The sequence below is a fragment of the Biomphalaria glabrata genome, chromosome 9, assembly GCF_947242115.1.
Source record: "Biomphalaria glabrata chromosome 9, xgBioGlab47.1, whole genome shotgun sequence".
Taxonomy (NCBI): domain Eukaryota; kingdom Metazoa; phylum Mollusca; class Gastropoda; family Planorbidae; genus Biomphalaria; species Biomphalaria glabrata.
In genome coordinates, this window is record NC_074719.1 from 20,807,869 (window position 1) to 20,824,418 (window position 16,550).

At 30.9% G+C, this 16,550-nt stretch overlaps 2 protein-coding genes and 1 long non-coding RNA gene across 8 annotated transcripts in view; 2 read left to right on the forward strand and 1 right to left on the reverse strand.

The window, feature by feature from the left end:
• The window catches only part of LOC106060183 (probable RNA-binding protein 18), a 21,696-nt gene continuing 5,146 nt past the window's right edge, over positions 1 to 16,550 (reverse strand). For both annotated transcript variants that reach the window (XM_056040200.1, XM_056040201.1), the window contains exons 2-6: positions 5,939 to 6,262; positions 4,602 to 4,728; positions 4,382 to 4,468; positions 3,974 to 4,086; positions 1 to 2,630 (exon numbers count right to left, since the gene is read on the reverse strand). In XM_056040200.1, coding sequence (XP_055896175.1) covers positions 2,417 to 2,630; positions 3,974 to 4,086; positions 4,382 to 4,468; positions 4,602 to 4,728; positions 5,939 to 6,063 — 666 coding nt within the window. In that variant the 5' untranslated portion in view covers positions 6,064 to 6,262 and the 3' untranslated portion in view covers positions 1 to 2,416. The remainder of the gene's footprint in view (positions 2,631 to 3,973; positions 4,087 to 4,381; positions 4,469 to 4,601; positions 4,729 to 5,938; positions 6,263 to 16,550) is intronic.
• LOC106060182 (heat shock protein 30C-like) lies at positions 6,723 to 12,311 on the forward strand. 2 transcript variants are annotated; one of them, XM_013217980.2, is made up of 7 exons: positions 6,723 to 6,842; positions 7,278 to 7,434; positions 9,038 to 9,214; positions 9,510 to 9,685; positions 9,776 to 9,897; positions 10,053 to 10,140; positions 10,298 to 12,311. In XM_013217980.2, exons 3-7 carry the CDS (start codon positions 9,043 to 9,045, stop codon positions 10,415 to 10,417), a joined length of 678 nt encoding a protein of 225 aa, XP_013073434.1. In that variant the 5' UTR covers positions 6,723 to 6,842; positions 7,278 to 7,434; positions 9,038 to 9,042; the 3' UTR covers positions 10,418 to 12,311. The 2 variants fall into 2 exon arrangements, with proteins under 2 accessions (XP_013073434.1, XP_013073431.1); XM_013217977.2 differs by lacking the exons at positions 6,723 to 6,842; positions 7,278 to 7,434 and adding an exon at positions 8,032 to 8,433.
• The window catches only part of LOC129928061 (uncharacterized), a 3,677-nt gene continuing 1,480 nt past the window's right edge, over positions 14,354 to 16,550 (forward strand). Inside the window, exons 1-2 of one of the 4 annotated variants that reach the window (XR_008779656.1) lie at positions 14,354 to 14,791; positions 15,997 to 16,133. This is a non-coding gene — a long non-coding RNA (uncharacterized LOC129928061). Of the gene's footprint in view, positions 14,792 to 15,996; positions 16,140 to 16,550 lie in introns of all 4 variants that reach the window. The other 3 variants (XR_008779653.1, XR_008779655.1, XR_008779654.1) reach the window with 3 other exon arrangements.

The window sequence follows — 16,550 nt, forward strand, 5'->3', positions numbered from 1 at the left end:
TCATGTTTGTATTATTATTATATTTTGTGATCTCACACAACACACAAAAATATTTAAAACAAACTCATGAGCAGCCCCTTGGGGTTAGTTGTACTCGTGCATAATTATATTTCCCATAAAACTTGTGGATCAAGCCAGACTGTATATGCAGACAAATGCAAAAGTTGTTTTTTTTAACAAAAGATGGTTGCTTTCAAAAGCCTATTAGTTACAATAAGTAGCCAATGCACCCACTAACATATTTTAGATGTTATTTTAGTATAATAATGTTTTTTTATATTTATTTTACAATAATGAAACTTTGTACATATATGGCCAGAAAACAAAAAACTATGTACTCTAGTGAACCACAGCAATCAGAGTGGTAGTATAATTATACAAGACTTTTAAATCATGTTTTAAAAATGGTGCATGTATGAAAAAAAAACATTTTTGCATATTTTAAAAACAAAAGCATTCACTTTCAGAAGACCCAAAAAGTAGTGGTTGTACTTATTTGAGCCCAATACAAATTATCCAAAATCAGATTTTCTATAACACTTGTGTGCTTTTGTTGAGATCTTACTGTGACAAACTGAAATATGAACAAATAGACTGTAAAAACAATAGAGACTTTTCCAGAAATAGGAGTGAACCATAAAATTATCAGAGTAAAGGTTGATTACAGTAAAGGGATGTATTATTTATAAACCTTTCTGTCACTGCATAGTTAGTAAATGGCAATGTCGTAACACTCATTCATTTCTCTTCAACTTCAGATCTAATAATATTAAATAGATATAGAAACAGGCACACTTTACCAGAAACATTTCTCACTTATACATTATGTTTCAAATCTGTTGATGATCAATTATTTACAGATACAATAATCTTGTGAATTCTCTTTTGTAACTGGTTGAAGGGAAGAAACATTTATAATCAGATTTGTTTCAGAACATTAATTGTACTTGCATTTAAATTTACAAAGCACACTAGCATACACACAAAATTATATTAATCTTTCAAGAGTTTTCATAGAAAATTCAGTTGATTTTCTATTGAATTGATATTTGACAAAAACCAGAGTTAAATTTTTTTTTTCTTTTTTGACATAGTCCACTTCTACATTTGTGTCTATCCCATTGCAGGTCAGCTTTATACATTTGCTGGGAGCATTGAGTGTCATTGAGATCAAAATACTATGAGCCAATGTCATGCACACACAGCAAAAGTTTAAACCGACACTATTTACGGAAAGGCATTCAATTGAAGCTGTTTTCAATTTCCATGTACAAGTGGGAACACCCTAACCTTGGTCTCACAGCATCTGCTCAGTGAAGTCTGCCACAGATATATCATGAGGCAAGGTACAGATAATGGCATTCCTTTCCTTCATGCAAGAACATAAGATATACAGATTCAACTGATGACTTCTCTCTAGTTTAAGACATTTGTGAAATAAATAAATATATAAAAACTTAAATTTGACAAGTTATTAAACAAAATTGTGACAGAAAGGAAAAATTCAAATCCCACAATCTAATATTTTAGAAAAGAGGCTAAACTGATATTTAAATTTACATTCTAATCACACAGCAAGAAAAGTCTAATGTATCAAATGTTGAAGAATATGCATCTGTACTTTTTATATGCAAACTGTAAGGTTAGGCAGTTTGGCAAAGAATAAGTACCCCAACTGAATATTTTAGTTTTTAATAAGAAGTGACACATAATTTACGCCTTCATTTGAAGAACTTACTGTAATTTATACCATTTCATAGATTTACTATTTCATGATTAATATTCTTAAAGATTAGGAGATATAAGAGCTTACATGAAATATGAATAAAAATTAAAAAAAAAAAAAGATTGTAACACTTCAGTGCTTTAGAAACAAGGTCTGGACAAATGAATGCTTAAACCACAGAGTTAAGTCTGAAACTTCAGTACTTTCATTCACTACACATAATGTAAAAATAAGCAAGATGTTTTAAGTCAAAAACTATTCAAATGATCAATTACTAAAAGCCTCAACTCCTCACTTACAATTTTAGTGGGTACACAGGATATATATTTCATTCTCAAGAAAATCTGATTTATAAGGATATTCTTTACAAAAGTTTTGATAACAGTCATAATGTAACATTGTTTGTGTACTTTTGAACAGGTTATAGATTTTATTGTTATGCTGGGGTCTTGCCTGGTATAGTGTATTGAGAACCAAATATTTTAACTAAAAAAAAGCCTTTGTTTTGTATCTAACAAATACTGTATATTCTAAACCAGAAGTCTATCTTGGAGGATTAACTGACAATGGTTAGTTCACTCACATAAACGAGTTAATATTTGAATAAAAAAAAGAACATCACTGACAAATGCACTCATTTTTGATGGTTGAGTAGTTTTCAAAACAAAATATATAAACATAATATGAACATTATTTCTTCCACTTGTGTCTGTGTGTAGTAGTGTTGGGTCTCCTATAGGGAAGTTTTCTGTAGGAATGGGAATCTGTTTTGGCTAAGGAAGAGTTGGTCTTGACAGGCTTGAGACCAGGAATAGGAGCCAGCACTGAGTGAAGACTTAAGTCACAATCATTTTGCTCCATCAAACGAAGTTTGGCCTCAATGGCTTCTATTTTGGTTTCAGTGCTAGAAAGATGAGATAAAACAATGAAATAATAATACATGTACACACACAAGTCCTTTAAAAGAAACTGAATAACCAAATGTATAGAAGTCTTTGTTTGTAAGAAACTTGAAATGAGAATCTTCAAGCAGGAATAATTAATTTTGTAAAGCTTGCTTCAATTATCAACAGTACCTGCATAAAGTAATAACAGTAACAATTTATATTTCAATGTAGAGCTTGTGCATATTGAGTTGGTTCTTCATTCTGCGTTTCTATTTTATGCACCACATTATTTGATGTGCTGTTTACCAAAGATGCATTATGTAAACATCATTGATTCTTTTGTTTTGGCTTGGATGGCTCATTTTCTGATGTAGCCTTTTTTGTTGCCCCCCAATATTGGGTAAGTTAAGTTTTATGTTATTTTCTTTGGTTTGTCATTATAGCCATGTTGAGTGGCGATCACAAGGAATTAAGAATTGTCTTGGTAGGGACTATGTGATAGTCAAGCTTGATCTGAGCATAGACTGTTGGCTTCATATGGGCCATACTTTGTCAAAGTGTATTCGGTTGTGGGCAGTGTGAGCCCAGATGTATCGCTGGCATTGTGACTAAGATGTGATATTGTGTTAAGCCAGTAATCTATTTGTAAGTAATGCATGCTCACTAAAATAGCACTTAACATGTTATATGGATTATTCGTTTTCCTCTAATGGTTATGCATGAGCTACCATTCATATCGTTATCATTAAATATGTTACCTCACCACTTGTTGTCAAATGCTGTACGTTAGCACATTGACATTACTTGTTTGACTTAATTAAAATACTAAGTTGATTGTCAGCGGTTCCTGGGCAGATGAGCCAATGCAAAAATACAGCCCAGATAGATATTATATATATTTATAGCTTTTATAAAGCGCTACTTTCATGCTTATAGCATGCTCAGAGCGCTTTGGTCCAATCTCATTTGTGGACCAGTGGGGGGGAGGGAGTATCTAGGAGTTGGTTTTCTGTGCTGCCTTTATGCGCTCAGTAAACACAACTCTGCCCGAGTCGGGTGTCGAACCTCGAGCCCCCTTCTAGGTAGCCTAGCCAAGCCAAGCCAAGTTCAAGCGCACTTGGCCTCTCGACCACGCTTCCCAACAATTATACATATTATAAACATTCTGTCTAATCAAAATTAGAATATTTCACATTTAGATAAAAATATTGTTCTTATATAAATCACGACCTTATGCTTAGAATAATAAGCCTGATGAAAATTTACAAATAATGAGGCTAAGAGAAGAAATTATCCCTGACCTTCATTCATTTGAAAATATCTCAGCAAAATGAAAGCACTTACGATAAGGTCTACTTACTCTGCCACAGCTAATGACTCTGATAAAGACAAGACAGCTGCTGCCACAGGTGGTAAAGTTTGACTGGTGGAGACTTCTGCTGGTTTTTGTTTGTTGGGGACTTTACTAGACAACTATTGGTTACATAAAGTAAAAAAAAAACAAACAAAAAAAACTAAAAAGTGAAAAAAGCTTTAAACAAGTTACATAATTTAGAAATACATTATATATTAGGAATAGGTTTAAATGTAGTAACACAAATCACCACAATATTTCAACTCAATTGAAGCAATACACAGGTTTGATAAATTTATAATTTCTCATTGACTTTTAAGTAAAAAAAAAATCCCATAATGAAAATAAAATATTTATCTCATCAAAAAAATAAAAGTGATAGGTTCTCTCATGCCATTTGTACACAGTGTTTACCTGTTTAGAGCCCCTGGCCCACTTGACATACATTGGCCTTGAAGAAATCAGTTTCCCATCCAGCGCTTTTCTAGCTTTCTCAGCAGCCTGGAATAGTTTTTTAAAAATAATTTTTACACTTCACAAAATGAAACAAATCAAGCAACTGAAGTACAGCAAAGAAAAAAGTGAAACAAAATGAATTTGACCGTAAAAGGATCCTAAACTAAACTTAACTGACCTCCCAAGTATGAAAACTAACAAAGCAATATCCCTTAGATTTGCCTTTGTCTGGACCTGCTTTATGATAAATGCAGTCCATCTTTCTAATGGAGCCAAACTTTTGTACAAGTTTTAATATTGCAAATCTGTGAAAATTAAATAATAATGAAAGTTTGTTTACAGAATGCAATATAAAAAATACAAAAGAACATCACTGACAAATGCACTCATTTTTTATGGATGAATAGTTTTCAAAACAAAATATATAAACATAATATCAACATTATTTCTTCCACTTGTGTCTGTGTGTAGTAGTGTTGGGTCTCCTCATATAAAAAATATCATACAATAATAATCAACTTTGTTCTTTTCAAACATATATACATATCTACATCCCATTATCTGTAAAGACAGCATAACAATTACACTCACTCTAGATTTAGGCCTTCTTTAAAGCTAAAAATAAATTATACAAGAATAACACAGTTCTCTATTCAAAAAACATTCATGTTCAATGCTTTAAAACAGTGTTTCCCAAGCTTTTGACCTATGTGTACCCATTTTAAATTTTTTTTAAGGCTGAGTACCCCTTGTTCCCTCCCCCCCTTTCTATGTACCTGTTTCTATATTCAGAGCATATAATTTGGTCTCATGGTTGTTAATTTCAATCTAAGATGCAGTTCCTTGTCCTATAGTCTGTTCCTTTTTTTTTTTACTTAATGACTACAAATGCTGAAAAAGCAACCTCACATGAAGTTGGAGAAAACAACTTTTTCTGTTAAAACTGGATACACGTGTCACAGATACCAGAGTTAAAATGCATGGCGATCCTAACCTTTTTAAATACACAAATGATACTTATATTTTGAGACATGTAATGAATGTATTTTCAAGACATATAGCGAAGCAATTCTCTAATGCCATTTTTATTGGTACATCAAAAACTATAAATCTTTTACAGTTAACTATTCAAATGGAGGGATTAATTTGTCCCTTTCTGACAATTACATAGAAAGTTAAAAAAATTTAATCTTTTTTAACCTTGAAAAACATCCCAATTCATTATCCAATCTTTGTGATATTTATTTTCAAGATTTATAACAACACTGATTATGAATTGTAAATATAAAATCAAAATAATATTGAAGAATATGAATTAAAAATTATTACTAATTTATTTTAATTGAATAACAGAATATAATAAATCATAATAGTTATTGAAGTACAACGGGTACCCCCTTCAAAGTTTTCCCCTACTCCTAGGAGTATGCGTACCCCACTTTGGGAAATACTGCTTTAGAAGATTAAATAAATTTGCTGAAAAAAAAAAGGAAATCAAGCCAAACAAAAACTCACTCTGTCATTCTGGGATCCAGATTTCCGATCCAGAGTCTCTTGTCATCATCATCTTCATAGTATGGATCCTCTGGCACCTCAATGTGTTCACTGGCGTCTGCTCCTAGTTCTGATCCTGTGATCATGGACAATCTTAGCTTTGTGACCAATCAGAGATAGACTAGAAGACTGTGATGATGGATGTCAAGTTTATTTGGGCAGTCTATTAAGACCAATATAATTGTCACAAAAGTGTCTGTATTAGGCAATTATTCTTTTTGTAAAGCTATTTCTTTATTTTAAGCTGTTCATACAGTTGAGTTTCAGAGTTTCTTAGCAATGTATCTAGAAAGAAGAAACATAAAAATAAATGTATATAAATCATAATTAACTAGACCAAACTGAAAAGTTAGTACAGGATATTTAACTTAATAAATTTTATTAACTTATTTTGAAGTTTGAAATATTCTTTTGAAAGATTTTCATCCTAAATGAAAAAAAAGTCATTAACATTTTTAAGTTTAAAAAAATCTTGATACTGGTATCCATATATAATAATACTTCACATTCCATTAAGTGTTAATAAATATTCAAAAGTAAAAATGAATCACGTGAAACAAAATGTTTGTATTAAAATTTCCAGCTCTTTAACTTTTTAAACTCATTGTCATCATAATAAGTTGATTCTATATAATATCTACCTATAAATCTAAATGGGATATAAATGGGAACTATATATATTTAGGTTACTGTTGCAAGTCTTTACAAAAAATTCTGGCCATCAAAAGCAGGACACAAGGACACCGTGAATTAATGCTGGCTAACAAGTTGGGGTAAAAGGTTTTTCAAACATTTTACATCCCACCACTAGATCAACAAGTTTTCTTCCCCCCTCCTTAAGTCAACATACATAAGTAAAGGCCAGGTAAGAAACTCGTACATGTGTAGGTGCTTTAGAAGTTACAAACGTAGATGTGTTACAGATATTTCAGCTAGTTATTTCATCATGATTAAAATCTTACAAACAATTATATATAATAAATGTAAAACAAAGAATTGTGGCATTTTTTTAAGTTGTTCAAAATTTTAAATTTATTACAACTAAATTTAATACTAATTTTTATATATATGAGAGAAAATCTTAAACTCTAACCCCCACAATTATGAAAATTCATGTCAACCGTAGCCCTGACACAAAATTGTGTAGCAAAGGGGTCTACTATATTTATATATATTATGCATTTTCAAAAATATGTAAAAAAAAAAAAAAAAAGGTTATAGAAAGTTAGAGAAAATAAAAAATAATGTTTCATATCTTAAATCTGACAAGAAACAGGTTTTACATTATCTCCTCTTATAGAAAGCATGGTCTGAAAGATGTACCATCAAATACAACTAAGGAATGATCTACATCAAAGATTGTTGGCAACAACTTTGGCTTCATACATAATCATTATGATGTTGAAAGTGGAGTAGACAGGATAGTGACTTAAAAGAAACAAGATGTTCCAGTACAGGTAATACTTGACCAACTGTTTATACAACATGAGTTGACTCAAGACTTAACTATTTCACCCATCCAACTACTTAAACAAGTCTAGCAGTGATTTTTTCCCCATTTATTCAGCTCTACTGTAAAGGTTCTAAAAAAGTTGCTAACATTTGATCTTAGATTTACATAGCAATGTTTTTATCAGACACTAAAATAAACCTTAAGTCCAATCTCACACTCTCTAGCTATATTGCTTGAACAGAGTTCATCCAACAAGAAAGTGTAAGAAATATTTAAAAAAAAAACAACAAAGTTTATATTAAGTGTAATTGTTGTAAGCGTTGTTTGGATCAGTCATGTCATAACATTTGGAGACTAGATCTAGACTAACAATAATACATCTGTGCAATTAGAAATATTTTTACCAATAGTTTTTATTTAGTACAATTTCATACTTTTAAAGCAAAGTATAAATGGGACTAATTCAACTTATACCACTACATCTGTTAAATACAATTTCTTTCCCTCGTTCAATACAAACAAAATAATTAATTACTACTAATTTTATAACTAATTGGTTAATTTTTTAACATTGATAGAAATAATTCAGCTAAATTTCAGCTTGATGGGCGATTGGGTGTGGGAAATATAACGTCTACAAAATTTTTACCAGACAGAGTTAGTTAATATAAGCTTTGTAAAAACTATCAAGTGTTAAGTAAAAGTTTTATTTCCCCCCAAAATATTTACTCTCATAAAACTATCTATTAAAAAAATACAGAAGTTGGTCCTAAATTAATTATTTCACCAGCAAAAATAATGTAAGAACCACTGAAAAAAATAGAATTTAGTTTGACATCATCCTCCCACTGCCAACTTGGACACTACAGATAAGAAGAGGTTAAATTAACAGACAAGTTCTGTACACCATTACTGACAACAGTCTCTTGGTGATGAGGAACATTGTTCAACTTTATTAAGCCTTATCTATCTACTATCACAGGATTATAGCGTTAACATCTAAGTAAGTTTAATGTATGCCTGGAAAGTAGTTTTTATTGTTTTTTTTATAAAGTGAAAAGTATCAAATATTCTTTTTAATACCGGTATTGATCTTGGGTCTCTTGGCCGAAAAATACATAATTGTTGCTTTTAATCTTAATTTGAACTTTACCCATCTACTCTAAGTTAGATGACTAACAATGAAAATGAGTTTAAAGGAAAGAGATTAGCAATGTTAAGATAATGTTGGATGTGGCCTTACAAATAACATTTATTCCCAATTTAAATGTTCAAGATAAATAAATATCAGGAGCAGTTCATCACACTAGAATTATTGCTTTGATATTTGATTTGGCAAAGACATTTTTTTTTGTTCATCCATGATGCAAGGGAATCAAACCTCAGCTTGGGAACTGAGATGGCTGGTAATTGCACAAGCTACTCCCTGATAGCTGTTTATAGGAAAATTTATCTATTCATTAGATGGCCATTGCAGAACTTTCTTTAATTAAAGTGTTAGGTTTGTGGCCTCCTCATATAGCCATTCGTCACAGAGAAGAGAGCACTAAATAGTACATAATAAAAATACAAATCTATCAACTGACTTAAGTCATTCTATATTGCAGCAAATATGTCACTACCACGACAGGTGCCAGTTACCATGGAGCCTAGCAGAATGGATTTTTCAGATCCCTTCTTCAGGGAACCTACACTCTCTAGTTTCAGAGATCCTGCTGTCTATACAACAAGAGACCCATACATTCATCAAAGTTTGGTCAGGGATCCTATAAGAGATGTATCAAGCAAGTATTTGTTGAAATGCTGCTTTCAGGTTGAAAATTGGCATGAACATATGTCACTTTTTAAGTCACAATTGAATTTTTTAAGATGTGAAAAGAGCTTCCAGACCATTTCTTGTCTCTCTTTTTTCTCATTGTTTATAAATATTTTTTTTTAAATAAATACAAAATTCTTATCTTATCTTATATAATACAGACATTACTTAAAAAAAGAAGATGATTATGATTATGCATTTAGTCAACATAACATTAAAAATGCTCCAACGACTATTGTCAACTACCAATTATTTTCTTCTAGCTTATCAACAACCAATCAGCACATTGCCTTTGGCCAGGTCATTTTTCAACCCAGAACGTCAACTAAGTACAATGGACACTGAGCTCCAGAGAATGGCCACTGAGATGAGGAGAATGTTTAGTGATATGCAACATCTCATGCCAGCAGATTCAAACCCAGACAACTGGAGAATCAAGGTTCATCAAAATAAACTTACTCAGTAGCCTTTCACAACATAAGTTTAAACAATGTTAGAATATTCATTGCATGTTAATTACATCTTCCAGGAAAATTTCTACCTAGACAACCCTGTACGCCAGGACCAGAATTCTGGTCAACGATTTTTCAGACTTCAGTTTGATGTCAGACAATTTAAACCAGAAGAAATTTTTGTAAAAACAATTGGAAAGTAAGTGAAAACACACTTAAGCTATCTAGATCAAATTTTATCATAATATAATAAAAACTCAACATCATAGTAAACACACAAAAAAAACTCCTTCAAAGTAGTTATTGATATATACTGTCATGTTAATATTAATGACATTGTTTAACTTCCTGAAGTCAACTGACCGTACATGCCATTCATGATGACAACCAAGAGGGCAAATCTGTACACAGAGAATATAATAGACAGTATGTTCTTCCAAAGGTAGGAAAAAGTTTCTTTGACTCAACACTATGAGAGGTGATGTTTTCTTATACATGGCACACCCAGCTAAAATCACACTTACTGGCAAAAAAATGATAGAATAGTTTTGTCCAAACAATTATTTAATAATTCTTTTGGTATTTCTTTTGTACGACAGGATTTAAACCCAGAGCTTCTAGTGTCAAAGCTGAACAGAGAAGGTGTTCTCACTATTGAAGCTCCCCTACCAATAACTGACACTTACAGGGATAAGCTGATTCCAATCAAGCATGAATAGATGTGTAAACCAGGAATTAAATGAGAAAAGAAGCTAGAAAAATAAAACATGCCAAAACTAATTACATGAAGCTAACTTGAATGTTGTTTCCAATATTTTTAAGCTGAAATGAAAGTGTAAGAGACTTATCTTAATTTCACATTTTTATTTCCATAACCTTGATAATTTTTTACAAAGCTTATATCAACTAACTCTGTCTGGTAAAATGCTTTTTAAAGTTTTATCTCTCATACCCATTCTCTGATCAAGTTGAAACTTTGCACAATTATTTATTGGTCTAGACAATACATGAATCAATAAAAAAAATTTACCAATTAATTACTAATAATTAATTATTTTGTTTAATGCCAACAAGGGAAATCAATCCTTCAGTGTTTAAAGATGTCAATAAGCATTAAAAAAGGGAAATAACTTGTACATTATATATATAATTGTAAGTGCAAAGTTCTTCCCCTAAGATATGGCTTTGTTTGTAAAACAAGACAAGAAAAATATTTAAAAAATACTTACAAATAAAAAAAAGCTTATACTAACTGTAATTTATCAATTAGTTAGGATCACTAAAAATAATAAATCTGTGCAATTAGATATATTTTTACCATATGCTTTTGTTGAGAGCAATATCATGCTTTAGCTTTCTCACTGCTCTATGATATGATCACTTGTGTGGGCAAGTTGGGAAGGTGGGGGGCAGAAAGAAGGGTAGGGGTCTGGATGAAGCCTCCTTAAGCCGATACACTAACCACAGTGCCAGCAAAGTGCTTATGAAAACAGAATGTTTCATAGCTATCTATCAAAATATAAAGGTCACTAATTCAACATATAACACTATATCTTTCAAGTACAATTTCTTTCCCTTGTTTGATGACAATCAAATGAATAATTACCAAAAATTAATTAGCTAATTGTTTAATAATTTCTTTTATTGATTCTTGTTTTGTCAGGTGTAAGAAACAATTGTGCAGAATTTCAACTTGATCCAAGAATGGGTGTAGGAGAAATAACGTACAAACTTTTGACCTGTCAGACAAAAACACTGACAGAGTGATAAGCTTTGTAAAAAGGATTTTTTTGTTCTTGCTTTAAACCCTCAACTAGCAGCCAAGAATGGGCAGAAAATAAGATACTTATTTTGAAAGTTAATGTCTATATAATATGCAAGTTGGTTGCCACTACCAGCTAGAAGTGATAAGCACTGTAATTCAACAATGGTTATTACTGTTTTAACAGCTGTTCTAAATTAATGCCTGTTTAAGCATTGGTAATTGATACACCTAATTTTTAAGAATTATTATTATTATTATTATCTAATTTGTGTGTATGCTAATTTTGATTATCAAGAACAATGTATTATTGTTAGAGAAAATGCCTGCTATTGTCATGTTTTTTTGTTTTTTTTATTTATATAAAGGCCATTAATTGAGTAGTTACTAATTTCTCTGTATATTCACTCAAGAGAGAAAGTCTATTGTCTGGCTTGATCATGGTCTATTTCAAATTGTATCCATTCCCATTATTTTTTTTTTTACAATCATAATCATTCAATTTTTACTTTACTTCTCTCTGTCCTTCTTTAAACAAAACTTTATACATAAAGGAATTTATAAGCCCATTGAATTGTTCATACTAATGGATTTATAAACAAGGATCACTTAAGACACATAGTGTCACAGTATGAGAAACAAGTTTGCTTTTTTTTTGTGTTCTTGCCAATTTACATTCCTGTGATCACATGCAATCAGATGCCATGGAATTCTAACTTGCTAAGCTTTTCACTGTAGCTTATCATTTGAATTATTTCCACTTTAGCTTAATCATTTATTTTCTTTTTACTAAAGATTAATCTTATTACTTCTGTAATGTAATATTTAGAACAATAAACTGCTTTATCTAATCTTTATTAGTTTTTCTATTTGAATTTGAATTTATTGCAATCATCAATAAGTAGCATATATAATATATTAATTTGGTATTTTAACAAAATTATATACAAGTCTAAAACAAAAATTCAACTTTTATTAAAATTAAACGTGAGCTAGAACCTTAATTTATTACATACACTTTTACTCATAGATGACCTACCAGTAAAATAAAATGTTTTGAATAACGGCAATTGATATAATTGAAATATTACAAATGCTATTTGCATTAACTATTAGATTATAATGGGCTTAATGTATTAAAAGTTTAATGATTATTTTTATTTTTTATTTACAAATGCAATACATTTAAAAACAACATTTTTGATGTAACATTTAACATATTTAGCAAAGTACAAGTAAAGAAACATGTCATAAGTTACAAACTTGAAAGCAGTGAACTACTGTATTGCCTCACTTTCTGAAAGAAAAAACAACTTTGTAAGCCCAAATTGAAGTGAGGGTGGGGGCAAAGCTAAGGTAAAAGGCTCTTTTCCAGTATGTGCCATGTAAAAATAGTATGCTTTTTTTTAAATTGTTCAGCACAGCCATAAACAGTGCTGGTTATGTTGGGCTGTATTGGTAGTAGGTTCTGCCTAAAGTGGAATTAAAATGGGACATTCAAATAGGATATGATTTAGTTTCTTCTACAGAGGGGTGTAGAATGATGAAAGAATATATACAATCAAGAAGGAGTAAGGATGTGTTTTTGTTGTGAGATTTTGTTAAGATATCATTTTATTTCATGATTATATCTATATCTTATTTCAAGTTAAATCTGTAAATATTGTAATAAAAGTTAATATTAAGTTTTTGTTCACAAGAGAAGTCTGTTCAAGTCATGTAAAGTTTACTTATTAAAAATATAATATGTCTACATCAGTTTAGTTGTATTAGCATTTTGGAGCTACTTCTTCTTCTAGCCAGCTTTATTGCTGCTGAGCTGTGAGCTCTTTTGCAGACTGTGCCAAGGAAAAAAAGTGTGCTGTTCTCTTCAGCTGTACAGCACTGCCGTACAGGGTTTTGGTTTTGTTAAGCTGTAGTGGTAGTAGGGTCTGCCTAAGGTGGATTAAGAAGGGGCATTCAAAAAGGATATGGTTTACGGTTTCATAAGGATGGGCGCAGTGTCAGCAAAGGGGTAGTTGTGTGGAGTTTTTTTTGTTCAGATGGTAATTTAAAAGAGGTGTGTGTCCTGTTCTTAGTTGGAAAATTGTAGATTGTTCTTTGCAGGGGAGGAAGTTAATACTGACCAGTTTGTTACGCATAGTCATTTCTTTGTACATGGCTCTGCCTGTGTTTCATGATGCCCATTGGTTGAGCCACTCCTCTTTGTGATTGTTGACTAACATTGACCTTAGGGTGAGGTAGTTTACAGGTCTATCTGGTTGTTCCATAGATGAGCCTGCCTTTGATAGCTTATCTGCCTTTTCATTTCCCATGATGCCAATGTGTCCAGGAATCCACTGTAGTGTGATATTGATATTTACCCTATAAACAAAGCCCCATCGAAACCATTCTGGCGCGGTGTGGGGTAATAAGGTTTCATTGGGTAGATTGACCTACTTACAATCGCCCCTATAAAAACGTTAACGGATCGGTGTGGGATTTTAGTTATTGGGCCGTTAACGTTTTTCCGCTTTCGAGCCGGTGTGGGATTTCCCCAATCACGCCAGAACCAACATGATGAAATCTTTATTATAACATAAAAAGCAATATTATGATGTTTTAAAATGTAGTATTAATCGTCTTAAAGCTAAATGTTGCTTTGAATCCTTTTTGTAAGTAATATTAAGATTTTAAAAAATAATTAATTAGGGTTCTATTGGGGAAATCCTTAACTGGAATAGTGAAGTTTTACCCGTATGGGCCCAATGCAGACTTTTCGTAATCAAATAGTGTGTGTGTCTGATTTTTTAATGTGCACACTAAAAAAATATATATCTATTAATATTTAATCACACATAGAATCTAAAGTTAAAGGAGAACATATTTGTTTTTTTTGTTGTTTTTTTTTTTTTAGATTTAGATTTTTAAAAAAAGTTTTATACATTTTAACATTTTTTTCGACCAATGAAAAAGAAGCATTTATTTCTTTTAAGCTCGCGATATTCGGCACAAACTGGATTATTCAGTCTTCACTCTAGAGCGTACACACGTGGATCAAATTAGAGCTAGCTAGATCTAGATCTAAATCTGTTAAGTTATTAGTTATACTACAAGTTATAGAGCTATAGTCACTCTAGTCTAGGTCTAGTCAATCTAGACTTTCATTAATATAATAGATCTATTATAAATAATTATATGAGCTGTACTTCTTGATATCAATGCATATGTTCTTCAACTCATGGCAGCAATGGCAGCAGCCATGGAAATTCAATTGGAATGGTCGTAACTTATAAGTTAAAGTCTTAAGCCTATCACAAGTACAGATCATCATCAGATGACGAATCTCTAAGTACTCTAACACTACTAACAGATCTAATCTAGATAGTAGATTAGGTCTAGACTTAGAATAGATTTATAGATATATCTAGATAATCTAGAATGCTAAGAATCTAGATCTAGAGATTCTATAGATCTCTCTAGACTAGTTTTATTATAATATCTAATAGTAGTAATAGGCTACTAGATCTAGTACGATATAATATTATTAATATATATATTATATCTAGACTTGAGACCTATTAAATCTAGACCTAGACGACTTAGACTTAACTTATAAGTGATTAACATTCATGCGTTATGACTAGATTTACTGATTTACTATTTAGAATAGATTCTAGATCTAGATTCTAGAATCTACCATGAAATGGCTAATGCAACTGCAGCATAGAATTAGATTTAGTTAAGGACTTACTAGATCTTAAATCTAAATCTACTACCTTTTAACTTTTAGGGCAGAATATTAGATCTAGTCTATATGCCTATCTAGTCACGTAACTGTAAACTAATACTTAGACTTAGGACTTTGGACACTTTGTTATATTAATATAATAATTATTATACTCATAGTACTCATACTCATATATAGATTTTAGTTCTATTCTAATTCAAATATTTTGAGGTTAGAAAAAATTGACCTAGACTTATAAGATATACTAAGACTTAGTAAACTTAGATCTAGATCTAATAAAAGATAGTCTAGAATAGTCTAGATTCTAAAATCTAGTTGTTATTAGAAAATTTAGTAGATATAGAATAATATTTAATTAATATATTGTTAATACAGACTAATCTTTAATTTTTTCATACTATAGGCGATAGGTCATTTAGATTAAATAATTCTAGATCTAGTAACTAGTTATAGTCATAGACCTATAGTATAGACTTATAATCTTATAATATAGATATTTACTTTGTAGAGACTAATGTACAATATTAGGGCAATTAGGCCTACACTCCAGATCTTGAAAATCTAGTCTAGAGTTTAGAATGTTTAAATTTATACAAATAAATAAAATCAAACGTTTATATTGGTTTAAAAATCAGATATTGAGATATGTCTAGAAAAATATGTATATATATAGTATATCTATATTAGGGGCCTATATAAAAAAAAATTTTAATAGACTAACGCCACTAACGGCTAACCCTATAGCTGCTATAGACTATAGCCCTATATTGACATTGTTTTTTGTTTTTTTTTAAATGTTCCTTCAGAGTTGAAGATATCTACTTGGTAGTCTAAACCTCAAAGGAGCTTAGGGAAGTGATGGCAGATGCAGGGTATGAACCAGACGACCATGCAGAGACCAACGAGGCGACCAAACAGTCCATCGTGCATACCACATAACCAGGTCCAGGTAGCGTTACATCTTTATTCACCAATACTCAATATATGTTAGATTTTATTTTTTGTAAATTTTAAAGACTCTAGGCTCTATGTAATAGAATTAAATAGATCTATACAGATCTAGAAATTCTAGATCTATAAACTAGACATAGATCTAGATTATATTTAGATCTAGCTAGAATATCTAGAGGTCTTAATACTAATTATTATATTATACATTTTTCTACCATTTGATCTAGGATTCATTCTATAGGCTTAGCTAAGGCTTAGGCTTTTTAAAATTTCATTGTGTGGATACTGTTAAAGAAAAAATACAGTCTCATCATTAGGCTATAGCAACAGTTTTTCTTATACACCATACCATAAATATTTCAGGATTTGTCTTTATTGTAATTTTTTTTTTTTTATTTTTTTTTTTTTT

Bases quoted from the DNA above. Each gene is read 5' to 3' on its own strand.
- LOC106060182 (XM_013217980.2), top strand. From the start codon at position 9,043: ATGTCACTACCACGACAGGTGCCAGTTACCATGGAGCCTAGCAGAATG. The intron at 9,686-9,775 runs GTTCATCAAAAT...TACATCTTCCAG, and splicing joins CAGACAACTGGAGAATCAAG to GAAAATTTCTACCTAGACAA. The intron at 10,141-10,297 runs GTAGGAAAAAGT...TTTGTACGACAG, and splicing joins GACAGTATGTTCTTCCAAAG to GATTTAAACCCAGAGCTTCT.